This window comes from Thecamonas trahens (genome assembly GCF_000142905.1).
Source record: "Thecamonas trahens ATCC 50062 unplaced genomic scaffold supercont1.9, whole genome shotgun sequence".
NCBI lineage: Eukaryota > Apusomonadida > Apusomonadidae > Thecamonas > Thecamonas trahens.
In genome coordinates, this window is record NW_013657671.1 from 460,657 (window position 1) to 481,653 (window position 20,997).

Genomic DNA, 20,997 nt, shown 5'->3' on the forward strand with positions numbered 1-20,997 from the left:
GTTCCCCATGTACGAATCACTCGTTCCGCCCCCTCCCCTCCCCCCAACCGCCACCCCCACACCCACACCCACACCCACACCCACACACACCCACATCCACACCCCACCGCACTCAATGGCCCAACGGAAGCGCAGTCGCGGGACCAAGCGCAGACCCCCGACGGCAAGCGGGCGGACGACCGGGGGGGCGACCGGGGAGGTGGAGGAGCTGGACATGGTGGTGGCAGAGGTGACGGAGGCGGCGGAGGAGGAGGAGGCGGTGGGGGCGGCGGGCAGGCGGCACACCATGGCGGAGCAGGTGTCGGGACTGGTGGGGCTGGTGGGGCTGGTGAGGGTGTGGTGCCTGCGGCGGCGACTGCGGCGGCGATGGGAGCGTACAACGCGTCGTTTCTCGCTTACGCAGCCTCGCGCATGGCCGCCTCGCCGCTCCCGGGTGTCCGTATGGCCTCGCCGCCGCTGCTCCCGGGTGAGCTCCCGCACGCGGTGACATTTATGCTCGGCGGCGGGAGTGCGGCTCTTGCTGCGGGGCGCACTGGTGGTGGTGGTGGCGGGGCAGCGGCGGCGGCGGCGGTGGCAGAGGCTGCCGCCGCCAACGCAGAGGCCAACGCCGTCCTCGCGCAGGTCCTGCTCGGCTCGGACGGCACGCCGCTAGTCTTTCCGGGTAATCTGCACGCGCGCGAGTGGGCCGAACTTGACGAAGCCGAGACTGGCGAGATTGTGGCCGGCGAGGTCGTCGACACCATTGTGACGCGTGCACTGGACACGGTTTACAACTCGATCATCTCGGCTCAGATCATTCCCTTTGCCACACGGTCCATTGCCGAGCAGGCGGCGCGAGTCGTCAACCTCATTGACGTCCGCCGCGACGAGGGCGAACCGCAGCTTAGCGATCTCAACGCCCTCCCGCCCGGCCCGCTGCAGAACCCACGCCATCCCCTTGCGCTCTGGATGCCCGACGACGAACCGCCGCCGCCGCCCATCGACGCCTGGGCCTGTGGCGCCCTGCCGGTTGTCTCGTGGGACACGCTTCTTGAGACCTCAGTCGCCACCCGCAAGGTCACCGCCGCCAAAAAGGCCGTCCTCACAGCCCTCGCCTCGGGCGCCGGCCCGGAGACCCCGTCGCTCGGCGGTGGCGGGAGCAGTGGCGCACTCGCCACCCCGTCGGCGCCGCTCACCGCCAGCAAAGCACCTCCGAGCGCGCTGCGCTACGTCGAGGGCCCGACGTCGCCGCGCTCGGCTGAGCGCGCCCGCAAGGCCCGCGCCGTGGCGGGCGCACGGCAGGAGGAACTTGCCGCCCAGGCCGCCCGCCAGGCCGCCGCCGCTGAGCGCGCCGCCGCATCGGGCACCGACTCGGCCACCCGCGTCTCGCGTCGGACGGCGCTTGGCTCGGCCCCGCCGCCGCGGCATGTCCCCCCGCCGCTCGACCCGGCTGCCCGCGCCCGCAAGGAGGCCGAGGCCCGCCAAGCCGAGCGCGACGCCGAGCTCACCAACCGCCGCGCCGCCGAAGACGCTGAGCGCCTCGCCCGCGCCCGCAAGGTCGAAACCCTCCGCCACGCCCGCCGAGAGTTTACCTTTGACCACCGCGGTGAGATTGTGCCGCTCAACAGGCCCAAAGCCAAGGCTCTTCCGCCGGCCACCATCCAGCCGCTCTTTGCCGTCGCCGCCGCGCCGCTGCCGGTCCTCGACGACGGCGCCGCCCGCCGCACTCCGCGCGCGGCAGCGGGCTCGGCCAAGCGGCCCAAGCGGAGAAAGAAGGAGAGCGAGCCACCGCCACCCAACCCGCTCTTTGCCGTCGAGGACGCCATGGCCACAGCCTCGTTTGAAGAGTCGGTCAAGACCGCGCCCGTCGCTACAGACGCCATCAAGCTCGCGCCGGGCGTCGTCCTCAAGACCGGCGAGCGGACCCGCGCCGGGCCACGGAGACGAACCGAGAAGAAGAACCAGTACTCGCGCGAAGAGTACGCAAAGCTGGTGGCCCGCGGCCCCGGCGCCGCCCGCCGCGGCACGCTCCCGGCTGCTGAGCGCACCGGGCCGGGCGCGAGAGCGCAGCAGGCTCCTCCCAGCCTAGCCTCCCGCCGCGAAAGGATGGCCAAGCAGCCGTCCGGCCTCCGCGCCCGTAGACGATCATCGATTTCGCTCTCGCGCCGCGGAGCCGCAGGAGCCGGCGGGCACAAGCCGGCCCCACACGCTCCACCTGCTACAGCCAAGCGGGTCACTCTCCCGCCACTGAACACGTAGACGGCAGCTGCGGTTGCCCCCCAGCTGTCGGGCTTCGAGTTTACGCAAAGTAGAACCTCACGGCAGGTCGCCGACGTGGACGGTGCATGTAAAGTGGCCGCCGAGCGCCTTGGACGCCTTTTTGGCCGCCAACTTGGCCTGGCTGCCCCAGTTGTCGAGCTTTGAGTTGTTGCGCAGGTCGATGGTGTCGAGCGACTCGGTGGTCTCGACGAGCTCGAGCAGCGTCGACTTGTGCTCCTTGGTGCCCTTGAACTTGTTGCCGGTGAGCCAGAGCTTTTGCAGGCGCGTGTTCGTCTTGAGGGCGTCAAAGAGGGCAATGGCGCCGACGTCGGCGATCTTGCACTCGTCAAGGCGAAGGATCTCGAGAAAGACGCGGTTCTGGGCCAGAGCGTGAGAGAGAGCCTCGGCACCGGCGTCGCCAAACGAGGCACCCGAGAGATTGAGCTTCTTGAGCGAGATGTTCCGCTCAAGGTGGCTGGCGAGTTCGTCAGCAATCTCCTTGCCGGCCTTGTTGTCGGCGAGGTTGAGCGAGAAGAGCGTCGAGTTGGAGCCGACGGCGGCGAGGATGGCCGAGACTCCGTCAGAGCCGAGCTTGTTGTTGGCGAGGTTGAGCGCCGTGAGGTTGCCGAGCGACGACGAGCCGAGCGCGCCCGCAAACTCGGTTGCCCACGACGCGTCGAGCTTGTTCCCGGCGAGGCCGAGGTGGCAGAGCGAGTTGCGCTGCGAGACGCCCTCGAGCAAGGGCGCGAGTGCCTTTTTGCCGAGCTTAGCCTCGTTGAGCGAGAGCTTGACCAGTCCGGTCGCCACCCTCTCGGCCAGCGCCGTCGCCACCTTGGCCGGCACGTCGCACTCGTCAAGGAGCCACGAGCGGACCGTCGATCGCTCGGTTGCGAGCTTGAGCAGGACCTTGGCCGCCGACGACCCGATGATGTTGCCCGAGAGGTTGACCTCAGACACACCGCGCCCGCGTTCGAGCGCCTCCAGCACCTCGGTCGTCCCGCGGTCAGACATGTCGTTGTACGAGAGGTCGAGCGTATCCATGGCTGTGTTGGCAAAGACGCGCCGCGCTGCAGCCTCGGCGCCGGCGTCCGAGAGCCCCACATGGTGCGCCCGCCACTCCTTGGTCACGTGTCCCGACCGGTCGTTGATTGACTTGACAAGATCCTCCATGCCCGCCGCACCCATCGGGTTGTACGAGACGTCGAGGACCGAGAGCGGCGTGAGCGGCCGCATCGCCGACGCCACCTTGCCCCACTCACCGCCGGAAATGCCGTTGTTCGCCAACGAGAGCTCCTCGATGTTGAGCAGATGGGCCAGGTCACGCCCGCCAAACTCGGAGAAGAAACGCGCGACCGCATCGAGGTTTCGGCTCTCGCCGCCGAGCGAAGCCGACGAGAGATCAATCTTGGAGACCCGCAGCGACTCGGCAAAGTACACTCGCGGGAACGGCGGGGTGTACGAGAGAGCCTCGACAAGCGCGCGCCCGACATGCTCGAGGTACGCCGCCACCTCGGACGATCCCGTGAGGTCGAACGCCGTCAGTGGCGCCGCCGCGTCCTCGGCTGCGTTGATGCACTCCTCCAGCGGCGGATACGGCTCGAGCCCGGCCCGCTCCAGCCGCTTGTGCAAGAAGGCCCGGAACGCCTCGAGCCGCGTCAGGAACGGCGCGTCCGGCATCCGCCGGTACCCGCCGCCAAATGCCGGGAGGCTCGATGACGGCGGCTCGTACACCAGCCACGCCCGCGGCAGCGGCTCGTCCACGGCAGGCAGCGCCGAGGTGAGCGCATACGCCGGGCCCGGGTTCTCCGTCAGCATGTTGAGCGCCATCCAGGTCGCAATCTCAGACACAACTTCGTCGCGGAGGCTCGGCGTCTCCACAAGATGCAGCGTGACGCTGATGCTAGAGGCTGACGGCCCGCCCGATTCAGCGTCGCTCGCGTCGGCGATCTGGCGCCGGAGGGTGAGCGTCAGCTGCCCATCCGCGCCGGTCGTCATGCCAGTGATCGAGCCATATGGCAGGAACTGGGCGTACCGCGGAGGCGGCAGCGCGTCGTTCATCACAATCATGATGCCGTCATGCGTAAGCGCCATCTTGCCGGTCACCAGCGGATCGACTTGGGTCGTCACCGAGATAGGCCGCGACATGCCGTAGCGCGGAAGCGAGTAGCAGACGGAAAGGAACATGCGCATGAGCTTCGACTTGGACAGCTCGTCAACCGCGCTCGCCACGTTGACTACCCGCGTCACAAGATAGCCTACCGGGAGCTTGGCCGCAATGAGTGCCGGCGGGAGAACCGTCCGCAGCAGCGACTTGACAAACGACTGGACCTTTGGCCGGCTCTTAATCGAGCCGCACCCGACAACAACCCGGATGCCTGCCAGCCGGAATGCGACGCCATGCGACGGGAGCGCCCACAGTCCCGCCGACACATTCTCCACCGCGGCAAGGTACGCCAGTGAGAGCGTCGACTCGGACGTCGCAAGCAGGTAGTCCGAGAGCGGCTTCTCATGCGCCATCCGCACCACAAGCACGTCGTCGCCGCCGAGCGTCAGCGACGAGACCAGCGTCGCGTCATCGAGCGGCTTGGCGTCGACCGGCGACTTGCCGAGCGTAATCCGGAACGCTTCGGGGTACGGAATGTCCAGCTGCGCCGCGAGCGAGACCAGCAGCGAGCCGACCGTGGCGGTCGCCGGATCGTAGTCGACCGAGTACGACGATTTGCACTGCGGCTTCATAATCATCGCCGTCGCCCCGGTCCCTGCCGGTGGCGCAGCCTCCAGGATGCTTGCCCGCTGCGTAAACGAGGTCTTGAGTGCGGCCACAGCTTTGGCCAGCTTAGGATCCAGATGGGCCGCGCCTGACTCGTCATCCATGCCAGTCATGGAAGTGATCGTGACTGGGGCCGACGCTGACGCCGACGCCGACGCCGACGCAGACGCAGACGCAGACGCCGAGCTGGTGGCGGTCGCGGTCGCGGATGCCGGCTTGGCTGTCGCCTTGGTGGAGGAGGTCGTGGTCTTGGCCCTGGGCTCGGCCTCGGCCTTGGGCTCGGCCTCGGCCTTGGGCTCGGCCTCGGCCTTGGGCTCGGCCTTTGCCTTGGGCTCGGCCTTTGCCTTGACTGTATCGGCCTCGACAGTGTCGGCTGACCCATCCGGTCCGCCGTTGTCAGCATCGTTACCGGCATCGGTGCCAGCATCGGTACCAGCATCGGTTCCTTCGCCAGCGGCAGCCTTTGCGCTCGCCTTCTTGGTAACCTTCTTCTTCTTGATCACTTTCTTGGTCCCCTTCTTCTTGATCACCTTTTTCTTGATCATCTTCTTCTTGACCACCTTCTTCTTGACCACCTTCTTCTTGCCGGCATCGCTACCGGCTCCACCCTCGCCCTCGCCACCAGCACTGGCAGCCGACGCCGAAGCGGCGCCGGTGTCACCGGCGGCGGCGGTAGACTTCTTCCGAGCAGCCTTGAGCAGGGCGGTTGCGGTCTTGCCGTCGTTGTTCTTCAGCGACTTGTCAGCGCCGGCCTTGAGCAGGGCAGCAGCAATGGAAGAGGCCTCTGCTGCGCATGCGAGGTGAAACGCGGTGTTACCGTCGTTGTTGACTTGGTCGATGTCCAGGCCGAGCTTGAGGACAGCGGTGACCATCTTGGACTTGCCCGACTCGACAGCCGCATGCAGAGCTGTGTTGCCAGTCCCCTCCTCCACAGCCTCTGTCACGCTCTTCTTACCACTTGCCTTGACAAGCTCGATGAGGTCTGTAGCCCTCCAGCCGCACCCGCAATGTGAGTTGACGGCCTTCTTCGACACCCGGCCGTGATCGCCCTTTTGATCGGTGGCTGTTCGATCACACACCCGATTGGCCAACGCCATGGCTCGGCGGCGAGCTCGCCGCTGCCGCCCGCTCTGGCAGAGGTGGAAGAGATGACTGGTGGATAGGAAGGTGTGGGGGGGCGTACTCTTGAGGTTGCCGCTGCGGGCCACCGCAATGGCGTCGGTGGGGGCAGCGTCTGACATGTGGGAGAGAAAAGTGCCTTTGCCAATGTCGGGGTTGGCGACGTTGGAGAACCGCCAGCGGCAAGCGGCGAATCGGCGGGTGTGCTGCGGCGCCATAGTGGGGATGGGGATAGGGTTGGGGAAAGGAGCGGCGGAGAGAGCAACGATCTCTGCTGTTTACCGAACAAAAGATATGTGTGTGCGGGGGGGGAGGGGGGGGGGGGCGAGATCTGGCGCAAACCAGACCAAGCCGATGGGATCTGCGCTGCGTGGGACAGCGTCTACTCGAAGCACTTGTTGAAGGCCTGGGTCTCGCCGCCCTGGACAAGGCGGGTGATGGGCAGGTAGGAGGGGCGGTTCTGGTTGGTGAGGTACTCCATGGCGTGCGGCATGGCATTGTAGCGCTCGCCGTAGGACGCGCCCTCGCCGATCCAGATGAAGACCTCGATGCCGGTGTCGAGGATAAAGACGTCGTCAGACTCGAGCATGTCGGTGCTGAGCGGGGCGTCGGCGACCTTGTCAAAGGTGAGCTCGCCCGAGTCGTCGGTGAGCTTCCAGAGCGACGGCTCCGGGGCCGGGTCGGACGGGGCGTGGTCCTCAGTTGAGATCTCGGCCTCGCCGCCAAGCAGCTCCCAGAACTCGGGCGAGAGCGGCTCGCCCATCTCGGGCTGGCCGTCGCGGTCGGAGCGGATGGCTGCGACAACTTCAGCGGCCTTGTGCTTCTCAAAGGCCGAGGCCATCTCGCCCTCAAACTGGTAGAGAGTGAGGCCAGCGTCGAGGACAAAGACGTCGTGCTGGTTGAGGGAGGCGGCCTCGAGCGCAACCTGTGAGACACGGGTGTTCTTGCCGACCTTCTTGACATGCAGCAGGCGCGGGGTGTACGACTCGGGCTCGACGTGGCGGAAGCCCGAGTCGATACCGCCGGCGAGGACCTGGATGGCCGGGTTGAAGGCGGCGAGGAACGACGACGACTCGTGGTCCTGAACCTCACGGTGCTGCACCGCCGCGTCGTCGAGCAAGTTGTCAAGCTCGACGGTCTTGTACGCCGCAGTCCCCATCTCGTCGACCGAGGTCTCGGCGCCGAGCCAAAAGTGGATGTCCCACTTGAGCGTCCCGTCCTCGTTCTCGGTGGTGAGGAGGATGATGTACGAGTCGCCGCCGTAGAACTTGCCGTGGTCAGCCGCGTCGATCTTCTTCACCTCAAACTTCTCGATCCGCCAGATCTCGATACCCGGCGCGGCACCAGCGCCCTCCCACGCCGGCTCGGTCTCAGCCGCCGCCTTGCGCGCCGCGCGGTCCTCCGCCGACCCGATGTTGGCCACGTTCGAGTCTTCGAGGTCAGCTTGGCCGACCGGCTGCCTCCGCCCAACGTCGATGATCAATGTGAGTATGTTAGAGAGAGAGCTTGCAACCCGCGACACACTCGCTGACCTGACCACCAAGAAGCGGGAGACGAGCCACGCCACTGGGTATATGCCCCTGTTTCTTGCAGAGAGGGCGAGAGGACATCATCCACGGCTCAGGTAGAGCAGAGCGAGCAAGATGTGGCTGCTTGGTCGCCTTGCTGAGCCTGTCGTGTCACATGTACGTTCTTTGACTTCGCAAGAATTTCTTCGGTTGCCACCGCAACCACCGCAGCAAACGCGACCGGCCAAAGGGGCAGCAGAGCAAGGGGAAGACGGGGAGGAGGAGGGGGAAGAGAGAGAGAGAAGGTGGGAGAGAGAGAGAGAGGTGGTGGATTCATGGTAGCGTGTACGTACTCCGGCTGCACGGTGGTGAATCTTCTGCTGGATGGTCTTGGAGGCTTCGGAGAGCTTGGCCGAGAGCTTGTTGAAGAACGACGACATTTTGTTCGGTGGTGACAGAGTCAGGTGATGGACGTTATGTTTGTGGTCGGAGCGGGGGGGGGGGGGGGGAGGGGGGGGGGTATGAACCCATCCGATCCCCCCACACACACATACACACAAAGACACACGCAGCCTGCTCGCTGTTTCTCGAGAAGGCGGAGAACGAGATGTAATGTTTTTAGAGTGGCTATGTTTGATGGTTGAGACTGCCGCAAGTATCCGTTATCGCTTTGGAGCTGGCTGCATCCATTTCTCGCGACTGTGGTCGAGGACAATCGCAGCAGGTGTCTTGCTCTTGTTTCTGATCTCAGCAGAAGTTCGGCACCGACGAGAACAACATCGTCTCATATATCAACAGCTCTTTCGCTCTCATACATCTCGATCACGCTCAACTTACTTCCTTTTCGCAACTTAGAGGGGGGAAGTCACTATCGCCAAGCACCAGTTTACATGATCTCGTTTTTATCATCCGATGCCCACACTTAACCCTTCTCACACCTCATCGCCCCCTCCCCCTCTCCCTCCCATCCCGCTCATCCTCCCACCAGACCACCACATGTCCCCCCCTCTTTCCTACCCCTCTATAATGCTCTCTATCCCAGATCGCATCGAAATCACATCATACCACTCGCCATCGCTTCCTTGTCAATCAAAGAGATTCTGACCAGAACCATTGCAACGCAACCTCCCACTCCGACCCCTCCCCGCCCCCCCCCCCCCACTCCGCCCCCTGCACCCGCTCCCCTCCTCCCTCAGCCACTCCTCTCTTCCCCCCACACCCCCACACGGCCCCTCCCGGCACTTCCCGGCACCGGCCATGTCATCTCCATCTGTGGGTACGCCCTTGCGCCCTCTTCCTCCCCCACCCCCTCCCCCCCCTCCCCCCCACCCCCACCCACACCATGCTCCCCTCACCCCTCCCCCCTCACCCCCCGCAGGTCTGGTCCTCCAACGAGGGCCGATAGAAGGGGCCCCACCTAGGTCACGACATGCACACTCGTCGGTTGTCTACGGTTCGAGGCTGTATGTCTTTGGTGGTTACACTCGTGATGGTCAAACCCTTGGCGATCTGTTCGTCTGTGAGCTCGACTCGGCTCAGTCGCGGGCTACTGCTTCTTCCTCTGGACTTGGCCAAGGTCGGGACATAGCTGGCAACACTCCTTCGGCAACCGCCATCACCTCGTCGTCGTCGCCGATCAAGAAAAAAGTGCCCAGGTCGCCGAACAAGGCCAAAGTGAGAGCAAAGGCTGCCGCCAAGGGCGACGATGGCTCGTCGTCGTCCGACTCGTACACCTACGGCACGTCGTCGTCCGGTTCGTCGTCGGCCTCGTCGTCATCAGGCTCATCAGTTGCGTCGTCGTCGGCCGGAGCGGCGCTCAGCGGGAGCAAGCCGACCACGTTCACCACCGCCGACGGACACTGGCGCGAGGTCAAGCCCGTCAAGGGCACTTCGCCGCTGCCGCGACACTCCCACTCTGCAGTGGCGTACAACGGCGCGATGTATGTGTTTGGCGGCGTCGACAAAGACGGCAAGATGCTGTCGGACGTCCATGCCTTTGTCTTTGAGTCGGAGGTCTGGCTCCCGGTGAGAGTCCGCGACCCGCCGCCTGGCCGCTACGGCCACACCGCGGTCATGCACTCCAACTCGATGGTGGTCTTTGGCGGCATGGCAGTGACTGACGCTCTCTCCGAGGTCTGCGTCTTCCACATTCCGTCGGCCAAGTGGACGCTTCTGGAGCCGTCGGGCACCGTTCCGCGCGGGCGGCACTACCACTCTGCTGTGGCGTACGGCTCGCTCATGTATGTCTTTGGCGGTTATACTGGCCAGCACGTGCTCTCGGACATGTTTGTCCTCAACATCGAGACTGGGGCCTGGTCACTGGCAACCACTTCCGGCGATGCTCCGGGCCGCCGACGCGCCCACGCCGCTGCAGTGTGGAACAACCTCATGCTCGTCTTTGGCGGCATCGACCGCTCGCCGCTCGGCGACCTGCATGCGCTCGATGTGGCGACCATGAACTGGTCGGTCATTCCGCTCACCCTCCCACTTGGTGACTCGCCCGATGTCCTTGTCCGCACCTTTGCCACCCTCGCCACCGTCCGCGACAAGCTCGTCCTCTTTGGCGGCATCCAAAAGTTCACCGACGTTGTCGTCGACTGCTGGGTCTCTCCGCTCCGAGCCCTCGTTGCCTCGCACGTCACCCGTGCCGACCAGGTCGGCCGCGCCCACGCTCGCTTCCGCTCCTCTTCGGGCAACCGCGGGCTCTCGGCCACCACCTCGCATGTCACCGCCTCCGAGTCGGAAGCCTCCGACTCGGAGTCCACCGTCCATGTCACTTTTCCGTGCTCGCCGCCCGCCACGCCCAAGGGCTTTGGCGCCTCGCCGCCGTTTGGCGGCGTTGCTTCTGAGCCGCGGCCCATCCCGCCGCGCCCGCGGCTCGAGACCGGGCCGGCAAGCTCTGCCGCCTGGTCGTCGGCCTCGTACGGCTCGCCGGGCACTCCCAACGTTTTGGGCAAGATCCGGCTCAAGTGCAAGTTTGGCGACGAGATGCGCCTCGTCTCGGTCACGCCCTCGATGGCCTTTGACGACGTCGCTGCCAAGATGGAGGCCATGTTTGGCGTCGCCTGCCTCATGCAGTACTCGGCCGACGACGACACCATCACCATCCGGTCCGATGAGGACTTGCGTGAGGCCGTCGAGTTTGTGGCCGACTCGGGCTCGACGACGCTCAAGGTCTTCCTCACCCCTCTCTCGGCCACGCCGCTCGGCGCCTCGTCGCCGCAGCTCGGCGGGCTCGGCGGCGGCGACGCAACTGCCAATCCCCACGCCGACGCCCCTGCCGAGCCCGGCGACGACGACCCTGAGCGGGTCATCAACTTTTCGCGCGGCCAACTGCTTGGCCGCGGTGCCTTTGGCGAAGTATACCTCGGTATGGACAACGAGACCGGCTCGCTCCTCGCCATCAAGCAGGTCTCGCTCGCCGAGACCACCGGCCAGGAGACCGAGATCCATGAGCTGCAGCGTGAGATCGCCACGCTCAAGGGCCTTCACCACCCCAACATTGTGCAGTACCTCGGCTCGCTCCTCACCGACGAGTACATCCACATTCTGATGGAGTATGTGCCCGGCGGCTCAATCGCGCTCCTCCTCAAGAAGTTTGGGCCTTTCTCGCCGGCCGTCATCCGCAAGTACATCCGCCAAGTCCTCCGCGGCCTCGACTATCTCCACACCAACTCGATCATGCACCGCGACATTAAGGGTGCCAACATCCTTGTCGACAAGACCGGGACTGTCAAGGTCGCCGACTTTGGCGCTTCGCGCATGGTCGCCGAAATCCAGTCCATCTCGGAGGACTGCCACTCGTTTCGCGGCACGCCGTACTGGATGGCGCCCGAGGTCATTGCCCAGAACGGGTACGGCTTCAAAGCCGACATCTGGTCGCTCGGCGCCACCGTCATCGAGATGGCCGACGGCCGACCGCCGTTCTCGGAACTCAACCCGCTCACCGCTCTGTTCCACATCGCCAAGGACTCAACGCCCATCCCGGTCCCGGACTCGCTCGTCGCCTCTGCCCGCGACTTTGTCCTCAAGTGCATGAACCGCAACCCGAGCGACCGCCTCTCGGCCTCGCAGCTGCTGGACCACCCGTTCCTCACCGACGAGCCCGGATCACCGGCCGAGGCTGCTGCCGCCGCCGTCGAGAGAGGGCCACTCGGCCGCGAGCTCCTCTCGTCGTCGTCGTCGACGTCGTCATCCTCCTCCTCGTCTGAATCTCCGGCCGCCTCGCCTGGCGCCTCACCTCTTCCACCACCACAGGCTCAGGCCAAGCCGGCCCTTACAGAGGCGCTGGAGACCAAGGGCCTGTCGTCCGACTCGCTCGACGCCCTCAATCCGGTGGCAAGCGTGGACGACGAGACGTGGGGCGCGGCGAACTTGCGGCGGATGATGAAGGAGGCCGCCATCGGTGACAGCTTTCCTTCGCTCGACGGCGTGCTTGTTGCGCCCGGCAGTGCGAGTATGGCCGGCAGTCGCAACCGGCGCGGCTCGCGGACCTCATTTGACTCTGCGCGGTCGTCGGTCTCGGTCGACGAGGCTACGCTCCAGGCCTTTCTGGAGGTCCAATCGTCGGCGCAGGAGCGCGGGTTTGGGTCGGGAGTGCCGTCGCCGACGGCCGGCAGCGAAGGCGCCATGATGGCACACGGCAACTTTACGCCGACGCCGAGCGACGACGCGAGCCCCGGTCTGGCCTCGGTCCGCCAATCGACCATCTTTGGCCGTGGCGGGCGGCAGCTGCGGATGCCCGTTCCGCAGCGGGCGCGCCCCGAGGATCCCGAGAGTGATCTCTGGATGGGCCTTGCACCGGCCATTCTGCAGCTCGACGGCATTGGCCCGGCATCAGGCGGAGTTGCGGCCGTGGTCGGCGACGGCGACGTGGTGGTGGCGGCCTGTTCATCGGGCCTCGCTGTGGCGTGGGACGCCTCGGGCACCGTCGTCCACACGCTCGGGCGCATGCCCGCAGCGTCGGATCGGGTCCTCGCCATGTCGTGCCGGAGCGGGCTGGTTGTGACCGGCTCAGACTTTGGCGTCCTGCGGGTGTGGGATCTGGTCACTGCCGAGCTCGTCACCTCGATGCGGTCACCGTATCCGGTGCTCGCGCTCGAGCTCGATCCGTCAGGCACGCTTGCGGTCGCCGGCTCACACGACGGGCACCTTGTTGTCTGGTCGCTTGCTGACGGGGTGGTGGTCAAGACACTCGGCAGCAACGAGCTGGGCGAGGCCGACGCGTCGCGTGGCTCGGTCCTCGCGCTGCAGGTCTCTGCCACGACGGTCATCTCGTCGGGTACCGACAACGTCATCCGGGTCTGGCAGCTCAAGTCGGGCGTGTGCCTCGCGTCGCTGTCTGGGCACGTGGGCAAGGTGACCGCACTGGCGTACGAGCCCGAGCTAGGCGCGCTGGTATCGGGCTCGAACGACGCCACGCTGCGGGTATGGGACGTCCAGCGCGAGCAGTACACCGCCGTGTTGTCGGAGCACTCAGGACCGGTCCTCGCTGTCGCACTTGACTCGTACAAGATTGTGTCGTCGTCGCAGGACGCCACGGTCCGAGTCTGGCGGCTGACGTCGGGCGAGTGCCTGCACATCTTCCGGACCGCCGTCCCGCCCGACTCGATCTGCCTGCTGGGGCACGACAAGCTGGTTGCCGCGTCGTCGCTCGGCTCAGGCGTCCAGATGTGGCACTTTGTCCCGCTGTCGGAAGCCGCTAAGCTCACGTCGTCGGCAGAGCGGGCCAAGTTGATGCTCGTCTCGCCAGTCCTCTCGCCGACGCCCGACGGGCGTCTGACGCCGCCGATCTCGGCGCTCTCGACCTCGCCGCACCGGACGCCTCTCACCCCGTTTGGTACCGCCTCGACCGTCTTCTCTGAAGTCGGCTCCTCGCTCTCCTCGCTCGCCTCGTCGGTCTCGTCGGCCACCACCCCACACTCAGGCCGCATGATGGGCGGCGAGTTCAATCCTCTGGCCGAGCTCACCGAGCTCCACACCCGCCCCGGCGCGGCTCCGGCTCCAAGCTGCTGGCCAAGCCCGCCCCAGGCCTCATCGACATGCCGCCGCAGCGTTCCGGCCGCCGGATGGCCCGTGGCTCGTCCAAGCTCTTTGACCCGCCGCCGTCGGCCGCATCCGGCACCTCGGGCACCTCGGGCACCTCCTCCCCGCCACCCTCGTAGCGCACCTATATACACACACTTCCTTGCACCTGCAGTCTCTCCTTTTACGCGGCACGGGCGCCGTCGTCGGACGACGACTGGCGCTGGGGCTTGGACGAAAAGACCTTACCGAGCTTGTCGAGCGCGCGCGAGAAGAACGACTTGGGCTCGATGACCTTCTCCTCCTCAGCCACAAACTCCTTCATGAGCTCGCGCTGACGCTCAGTCAGCTCCTCGGGCTTGGGAACCACCACCTTGTAGTGGACGTACATGTGGCCGCGGATGCCGCGGTTGAGCTTCTCGATGCCGCGCGAGCGGAGAATGCGCCGCTCGTCGGGCTGGGTTCCCGGCTGGACGGTGAGCTCGACGTCGCCGTCGAGAGTCGGGACCCGGACTGAGCCGCCCATGACGGCCTGGCCGACGGTGATGGGCGCGGCAACATGGACGTTGTACCCGTCGCGCTCAAAGTACTCGTGCTCGTCGACAACAAGCCGAAGGAAGACGTTGCCCGGCGGGCCGCCGCGGATGCCGGCGGCGCCCTTGTTCGGAATGCGGATGGAGAGCCCAGTATCGACGCCCGGTGGCACTTTGACCTCAAGCTCCTGCTCGCCACGGACCACACCCTGACCCGAGCAAGAGCCGCACGGATCGCTCAGCACCTGGCCGTCACCATCGCACTTGGGGCACGCCGCCTGGAAGGCAAACATGCCCGACTGCTGGACGGTTGCGCCCGCACCGCCGCACGCACTGCAGGTCTCGGGCTTGGCGCCGTCGCCGGCGCCGGTCCCGGAGCAGGTCTTGCACGAGACCGAGGTAGAGAACGCCACGTCTTTGGTCGTGCCCTTGGCCGCCTCCATGAACGAGAGGCGCAGTTGCATCTCGATGTCTGCGCCCGGGCGGGCGAGGCCGCGGCCGCCTCCGCCACCCATGCCACCCATACCGCCCATGCCGCCCATGCCGCCCATGCCACCGTCCTCAAACATGCGACGGAAGGCCGACATGACGTCCTCACCGCCCATTCCGCCCATGCCGCCCATACCGCCCATGCCGCCGAGATCCATGTCGACGCCATCCTTGCCGTATGCATCATACTTTCGGCGCTTGTCCTCGTCAGAGAGGATCTCGTAGGCCTCATTGATGGCGGCAAACTTGTCGGACGCATCGGGTTCCTTGGACCGATCCGGGTGGTACTTCTTGGCCAGCTTGTAATACGCCCGCTTAATGTCCTTGCCCGACGCATCACGCCCGACCCCCAGCACCGCGTACAGATCCTCTCCCTTGCCCACGCCAGGCGACGACGAGAACCATCGCGCGCCTCCCGGGCTCATCCTCGGCCGACCCTGCCCAGCCGACCACTGGCGCCACTTGCTCGAGCTGCCAGCCCAGGATCCGGCCTCCGCAGCCGACCCCATGGCGTGAGCCGCTGCCACAGCACCCGTTGCGCCAGCCGCCATCGCCCCTTGGCGACAAGCATCGGCCACCGAGCGAGCCGCACCGGCCGACCCAGCCCTCCTCGCCGCCGTGGCAAAGGTAGCCGACGACGACGTGGGGACGACCAGCTGCGGGGCGACGCCGAGCTTGGATGCGCCGAGCATGGCACCCGAAGCCTTGCCGGCGACCTTGCCCATCGCCTGCCGAGTGGTTGCGGTAGCGGTGGTGGCCGTCGTGGCTGTGGTGACACTCGTAGTGGCGGTGGTGGCGGTGGTGGGATGGCGGGCGGCTGTGGCGAACGTCTGCCTCACCGAGAGGACAGGCATGGAGGGCATAGTTGGAGCATGGGACGGGTAAGCCGCCTTCCGAGCCATCCTTCCTCCACTTCTCATCTTCATACCCTGTCCAACTCCGTCAAGCACTGCACGCATCGCTCGTGTCTTCCCACATCGCCCAAGCATATCTGCCTGCCTATCTCCTCCTCCGCGAAGTGCTGCCTTGTCGCGTACGCTCTCTCTCATTCTCCCGCCTGTCCTTCGCGAAGCGATTCATCGAGAATCGGCTCGTGTTGCGGCGGTGTCACGGCGGCTGGTGCCAACGGAGATGTAACATTGAGAACGAATTGGTGCGTCCCCACCCCCCACCCCCCATCCCCCCCACTCCTCCTTGCCCCCCCCCCCCCCCTACAAGGGAGTCTCGTGCTGAGCAGAGGCTGGCTGCCCAAGCCCGGTCCGAGCACACTCCTCGGCCACAAGCCAGCAGCGCAACCCGCTCCTCCCCTTCAACTCCTGGAGCAGCTCAATTCCTCTCTCCTCTCGTGTTCTGGGCATGTTCTCCTTGCGGACGGCGGTGGCTGCGGCGGTGGCGTCGTCGGCGCGGCGCACGTCGGTGCGTCGATGGATGCGCGGCGACGGGGCAAGCAGAGGGCGAATGGCGAGCAGCGTAGTTGCGGATGATGGAGCGAAGAGCCGACCTGAAGCATCTGCGCTCGACACGCTTCTCGCAGATCACTCTCTGCGACTGCAAAAGTGGCAGAGTGCAGGGCTGGACGGCGGAGCGGACGGCGGAGTGCTGCCGGATCCGGCGGGCGTGTTCTGCAATCGCGAGCTGAGGCTCTCGGACTCGATTGACGTCATCGGGTTCGACTACGACATGACGCTTGCGGTGTATACGGAGGAGCTGCAGTCGCTCATCTTCCATCTGGCGACAAAGCATCTTGTGGAGGTCATGGGCTATCCCGAGGCGCTGCGGAGCGCCGAGTACACGCACAACTGGGCCATCCGCGGGCTGGCGTTCGACAAGGCCAAGGGTCTGATCATCAAGCTCGACGCCTTCAACTTTGTCGACGACTCGGCGGTCTTTGCCGGTACTCGGCGGCTGAGCAGGCAGCAGGTCGCCGAGCTGTACTCGACGTCGCGGCACCTGCCCAAGAACTACATGCGCGACCACGTCCAGGTCATGCATGACCTGTTCTGCCTCCCTGAGATCGAGCTCCTGGCCGGCATTGTGGACTTGTTTGCGGAGCGGAGCGTGGTATACGACCCGTCGTACGTGGTTGCCGACGTGCGGACGGCGGTCGAGGCGGTCCATCAGGGCCTGACCGACCCGGGCATGCACCGGACCATCATGCGGCACCCGGAGAAGTACCTTGTCCGCGACGATCGGCTCGGCGCTCTGCTGGCTGAGATCCGGGCATCAGGCAAAAAGAGCTTTCTGCTGACCAACTCGCCGTTCCCGTTTGTCGACGCCGGCATGCGGTACATCCTCGACGACGACGAGTGGCGGCGGCACTTTGACATTGTAAGCTGCACGGCGGCCAAGCCGGCGTTCTTCAACTCGACCCGCCCATTCCGCAAGCTCTGGCGGCCGTCGACCGGATCGCCCGAGCTCTCGTGGAAGACGGTCGACTCGTTTGAGCCGGGCTCTGTCTACGTCCACGGCTCGGTTGACGCCTTCCACAAGCTCGGCGGCTTTACCTCGCCCGACCGCATCCTGTACATCGGCGATAACCTGCCGTCGGATCTTGTGTCGCCGGCGCGCAAGCATTCTTGGCGGACAGCAGCCATCATCCGCGAGCTCGAGTCGGAGATTGCAGTGACCAACTCGGAGCAGGCGCTGCGCCTCCGCGGCGTGCTTGCCGAGACCAAGAAGACCATCTCGGCCCTGACCGACGCCATGTACTCGGCCTCGCCCGATGCTGCTGCCGAGCACTACGTCGCCGCGCTTGGCCAGCTCCGCCGCGAGCATCGCGAGACCGAGGAGGCCATTGCTGGCCTCTTCACCGCACCATTTGGCCCTACTATGCGCGCCCGCGATCACGTCTCGCACTTTTGCGCCACGGTCGAAAAGTACGCCGACGTCTACACCGCGTCGGTCGTCAACTTTCTGCGCTCTGGCGGCCTGGCGTACGACTACTTTCCCAAGGTCCGTCTTGCGCAGCACGAGTCGCCGCCTCCGCCGCCGGGCGCCTCACCGTAAAGCGTACGTGTGCGGATATGTGTGTGGTGTTCATTGCTGCGGGAACCGGCCGCGGCGGATGATCTCAACGTCGCGCAGGTCCCTCTTGAGGATGTGCGAGAGGTGGTCCAGGCCGCGCGACTGCTCCTTGAGGAACATGAAGATCTTGCGCATGCCGTCCTCATCAACAACGTTGTACTCTTCGGGCTGCGCGTCCTCATTCTCCTGCAGCTGGAAGAGGGCCTCGAGCTCGGAGAGCCGGGCGCGGAACTGGGTCGGCTTGCACAGCTCGCGCTGCAGGAACTCGAGCTTGGAGCGGATGCGCTCCTCCTCGGGCGTAATCGGCTTGCCACGCGAGCGCCAGACCTCGATGCGCTTCATGATGCAGAGAACATCGTGGCGGAGCTTGGCGTGCTGCTCGCGGCAGAGCCTGAGCTTCTCGAGCGTGTCGCGGTGACGGCTGCGGATGGCGGTGATCTCGGCCTCGATCGAGTCGAGTGCCTTGGCGTGCGCGCTCGCCATGTCCTTCTGTGCTGTCAACCGAGTGGCAAGGTCGGCAAAGCCGCGGGCCGGCACCGGGACGTACCGCGACGGATCCGGGTTGTTCTTCTCGGCCTGCTGCGCGAGCACGCCCGAGCCCGACGAGCGCATGGGGCGGACCATGCCCTCGGGCAGGACATTGTAGAACATAAACTGAAAGTGGCAGTGCGGGTTGCTTGCATCTGCCGAAAAGGCGGCGAGGATCGAGTCCATGGCGGCCTTGATGGGATCATAGGCGAGGGCCACACCGGCGAGGCCCGCGTTGGATGCACCAGCTGCATTGCTCTTGTTGCCACCAAAGTTGAAGCCGCCCTTTGCACCACTGGCCCCACCGGCCCCGGACTTGTTTCCAAAGTTGAAGCCACCGCCACCACTACCACCACCTGCCTTGTTCTTGTTGAGATTGAAGCCACCGCCACCTCCAGCCGCACCACCTCCTGCCGCGCCTCCTGCTCCGCCGCCCTTGTTTCCAAAGTTGAAGCCTCCTCCTCCACCTGCCTTGTTCCCTGCTCCCCCCTCTATACATCACCTCCATGTACGGTTCTTGTGAGTATGTGTGTGCTGTGTGTGTGCTGTGTGTGTGCTGTGTGTGTGCTGTGTGTGTGTGCTGTGTGTGTGTGTGTGTGTGCTATGGCTGGGAGGGGTTGATGGCGCCCTGACACAATGCGACACAGGCCGACCCCCCCCCCCCCCCCCCCCCCCTCCCCAGCCACCCTCCCTCCCTCCCCTCCACCCTTCCCCCAACCTCCACCACAACGTACTGTTAAAGTTGAAACCGCCACCGCCACCTCCGCCCTTGTTAAAGTTGAACGGCATGGCTTCTGGGATGAGACGGGTGCCGCCCACGTCCTCGCCTAAGTCAATGCCACAGGCCGCAGAGGCTGTCGGTCGGCTTGGCGGCTTGGCGGCTTGGCGGCTTGGCGGCTTGGCGGCTTGGCGGCTTGGCGGCTTGGCGGCTTGGCGGCTTGGCGGCTCGTGAGCTCGGGCAGCGTCCTTCTCAGCGGCATGGAGGCTCGGTTCGAGCACAGCTGAACTGATCGTTTCACATGCAGCGAGCTCGATGATGTAGACTATTTGGCTAAGCTGCGTTGTGATCAAGATTGGGATCAAGATCATGATCATGATCATGATCATGGTCATGGTCACGATTATGACAGTCCGCAACCGGTTGCCAGCCCTCTGAGCCTTGGCCATTGATGGCGATCGTAACTTGCTATCGCAGTTGCTATTGCTGTAGCGATTGTATCCGCACCCATCACGATGGCAGAGCCAAGCCAATGCCTTTGCCGTCGTCGGTGGTGCTGTTGCCCAGGCGACGGCCACTCGAATGGTGTCCCGGAACGGATTGGGCGAGGATAGTCGAGGTTCATCGATTCTCGACGACCAACGATTCTCGACGACCAACGATTATCACGTGAGAGTTTACCACACCTCTCGTAAGCCCACTGCTTCATGTCGTCCTCCTCGTCTGCCTCTGCTGCCGAGGGAGCGCTCCTCGACACTGTGCCTGCGCCTGCTACAATTGACGCCTCTGACTCGAGCTCTGACTCGGGCTCTGACTCTGGCTCTAGCTCTAGCTCTAGCTCCAACGCTGCCGATGGCGGTCAGCCTGTTGACGGTGGTGCTGTTGGAGGTGGTGACGAGGCCGCGCCGGTGCCGGTCAACCTCCCCCACTTTTACGAGATCGTTGCCGCCTATGCCTGGGCCATTCTCGACGTGAACAAGGATGGTACGTCCTTACCCACCCCCCTACCTACTCTACCCCTTCTCTCACTCCCATCTTCCCTTTGTACCTCCCGTTAGCCCCTTCCCCATCCCCTCGCCACCCATCACCGCCTGTTCCCGGAATGCGACATTTTTCGGCCGGCTGCCGTTGGCAAGGGCTTGCAGGGGAGGGGGGGGGGTATGGGGGGGTATGGGGAGTGGGGGGGGGGGGGGGGAAAGGGGAAATGGATGAAGGGGGAAGGGGGAAGAGGGAAGAGGTGTGTGTGTGGGGGTGTGTGAAGGGAGGTGATTGGTTGGATCGGGCGAGGTGTGCATTGTCGTGTGCGTGGTGGTGGAGGTAGATGTGGGGGGCAATGGGGGAGAAGAGAGCGAGAGAGTGAGGGAGCGAGAGATTGAGAGAGATAGCGAAGTAGCGAGATAGCGAGGTAGCGAGAGAGAGAGAGATAGGTATTGTGCGGCTTGTAATCATGCTGAATGGTGCGACTGTGACTGATCCTCCTCCTCCTCCCCCTTGTTCTGGTATAGGCGTCATCGATGTCCAAGAGTGGGTTACGGGCGTGGCCAAGCTGGTCCCGACGGCAGACAAGGCGCAGATCAAGGCTGATCTTCGTGCATACGATGCTGACGACAACGGCGAGATCGACTTTTCCGAGTTTGCCGTCTTTATGGCCGGCTGGGACCAGTCTGGTCAGGCCGTCCTTCGCGAGGAGAACATCCGCGCCCTGGTCGACACCCTCGAGCTGTTCAAGGGCGAGCCGGCCGTCGTCGACTGGGCTGCCTTTCTCTCCATCGCCCGCCGCTTTGTTCCTGCAGAGGCCGAGACCACCGTGCTGGACGAGGACTTTGGCCGCCAGCTGCTGGCTGCTGTCTCGCTCGAGCCAGACCACGTCAACTCGCTGACCTACGGCGAGGTCCTCGTTGCGCTCTGCACCATGTGGCACGGCCCGCCGCAGGGCGCCACCGTTGCCTACTACGTCCGTAACGTCTGGAACGTTGACGGCCGCTCCTAGAGTTGGGCCCCGTCGCCGCTACTAGCTTTGAGCATACACACACACATACGCGCACA

At 65.2% G+C, this 20,997-nt stretch overlaps 8 protein-coding genes across 8 annotated transcripts; 4 read left to right on the forward strand and 4 right to left on the reverse strand.

Annotated features, from left to right (window-relative positions):
* Positions 1-366: 366 nt before the first annotated feature.
* AMSG_02406 (uncharacterized protein) lies at positions 367-2,238 on the forward strand (the record flags this gene model as incomplete). Its single annotated transcript, XM_013905494.1, has 1 exon — positions 367-2,238. One exon carries the CDS (start codon positions 367-369, stop codon positions 2,236-2,238), a length of 1,872 nt encoding a protein of 623 aa, XP_013760948.1.
* A 43-nt stretch (positions 2,239-2,281) lies between these two features.
* AMSG_02407 (NOD3 protein) lies at positions 2,282-6,345 on the reverse strand (the record flags this gene model as incomplete). Its single annotated transcript, XM_013905495.1, has 2 exons — positions 2,282-5,990; positions 6,192-6,345. The coding sequence occupies 2 exons, from the start codon at positions 6,343-6,345 to the stop codon at positions 2,296-2,298; spliced, it is 3,849 nt and encodes a 1,282-aa protein (XP_013760949.1). The 3' UTR covers positions 2,282-2,295.
* A 46-nt stretch (positions 6,346-6,391) lies between these two features.
* AMSG_02408 (severin) lies at positions 6,392-8,104 on the reverse strand. The gene is made up of 2 exons (XM_013905496.1): positions 7,989-8,104; positions 6,392-7,583 (listed from the first exon to the last, which is right to left on the reverse strand). The coding sequence occupies exons 1-2, from the start codon at positions 8,073-8,075 to the stop codon at positions 6,510-6,512; spliced, it is 1,161 nt and encodes a 386-aa protein (XP_013760950.1). The 5' UTR covers positions 8,076-8,104; the 3' UTR covers positions 6,392-6,509.
* Positions 8,105-8,892: 788 nt separating this feature from the next.
* AMSG_02409 (STE/STE11 protein kinase) lies at positions 8,893-13,799 on the forward strand (the record flags this gene model as incomplete). Its single annotated transcript, XM_013905497.1, has 3 exons — positions 8,893-8,911; positions 9,224-13,533; positions 13,644-13,799. The coding sequence occupies 3 exons, from the start codon at positions 8,893-8,895 to the stop codon at positions 13,797-13,799; spliced, it is 4,485 nt and encodes a 1,494-aa protein (XP_013760951.1).
* A 26-nt stretch (positions 13,800-13,825) lies between these two features.
* On the reverse strand, positions 13,826-15,700 carry AMSG_02410 (chaperone dnaJ). Its single transcript, XM_013905498.1, has one exon. The coding sequence runs from the start codon at positions 15,668-15,670 to the stop codon at positions 13,844-13,846; it is 1,827 nt and encodes a 608-aa protein (XP_013760952.1). The 5' UTR covers positions 15,671-15,700; the 3' UTR covers positions 13,826-13,843.
* Positions 15,701-16,139: 439 nt separating this feature from the next.
* AMSG_02411 (5'-nucleotidase domain-containing protein 2) lies at positions 16,140-17,705 on the forward strand (the record flags this gene model as incomplete). Its single annotated transcript, XM_013905499.1, has 1 exon — positions 16,140-17,705. One exon carries the CDS (start codon positions 16,140-16,142, stop codon positions 17,685-17,687), a length of 1,548 nt encoding a protein of 515 aa, XP_013760953.1. The 3' UTR covers positions 17,688-17,705.
* On the reverse strand, positions 17,701-19,039 carry AMSG_02412 (uncharacterized protein). The gene is made up of 2 exons (XM_013905500.1): positions 18,968-19,039; positions 17,701-18,724 (listed from the first exon to the last, which is right to left on the reverse strand). The coding sequence occupies exons 1-2, from the start codon at positions 19,020-19,022 to the stop codon at positions 17,718-17,720; spliced, it is 1,062 nt and encodes a 353-aa protein (XP_013760954.1). The 5' UTR covers positions 19,023-19,039; the 3' UTR covers positions 17,701-17,717.
* Positions 19,040-19,634: 595 nt separating this feature from the next.
* On the forward strand, positions 19,635-20,997 carry AMSG_02413 (uncharacterized protein). Its single transcript, XM_013905501.1, has 2 exons — positions 19,635-19,935; positions 20,457-20,997. The coding sequence occupies exons 1-2, from the start codon at positions 19,659-19,661 to the stop codon at positions 20,939-20,941; spliced, it is 762 nt and encodes a 253-aa protein (XP_013760955.1). The 5' UTR covers positions 19,635-19,658; the 3' UTR covers positions 20,942-20,997.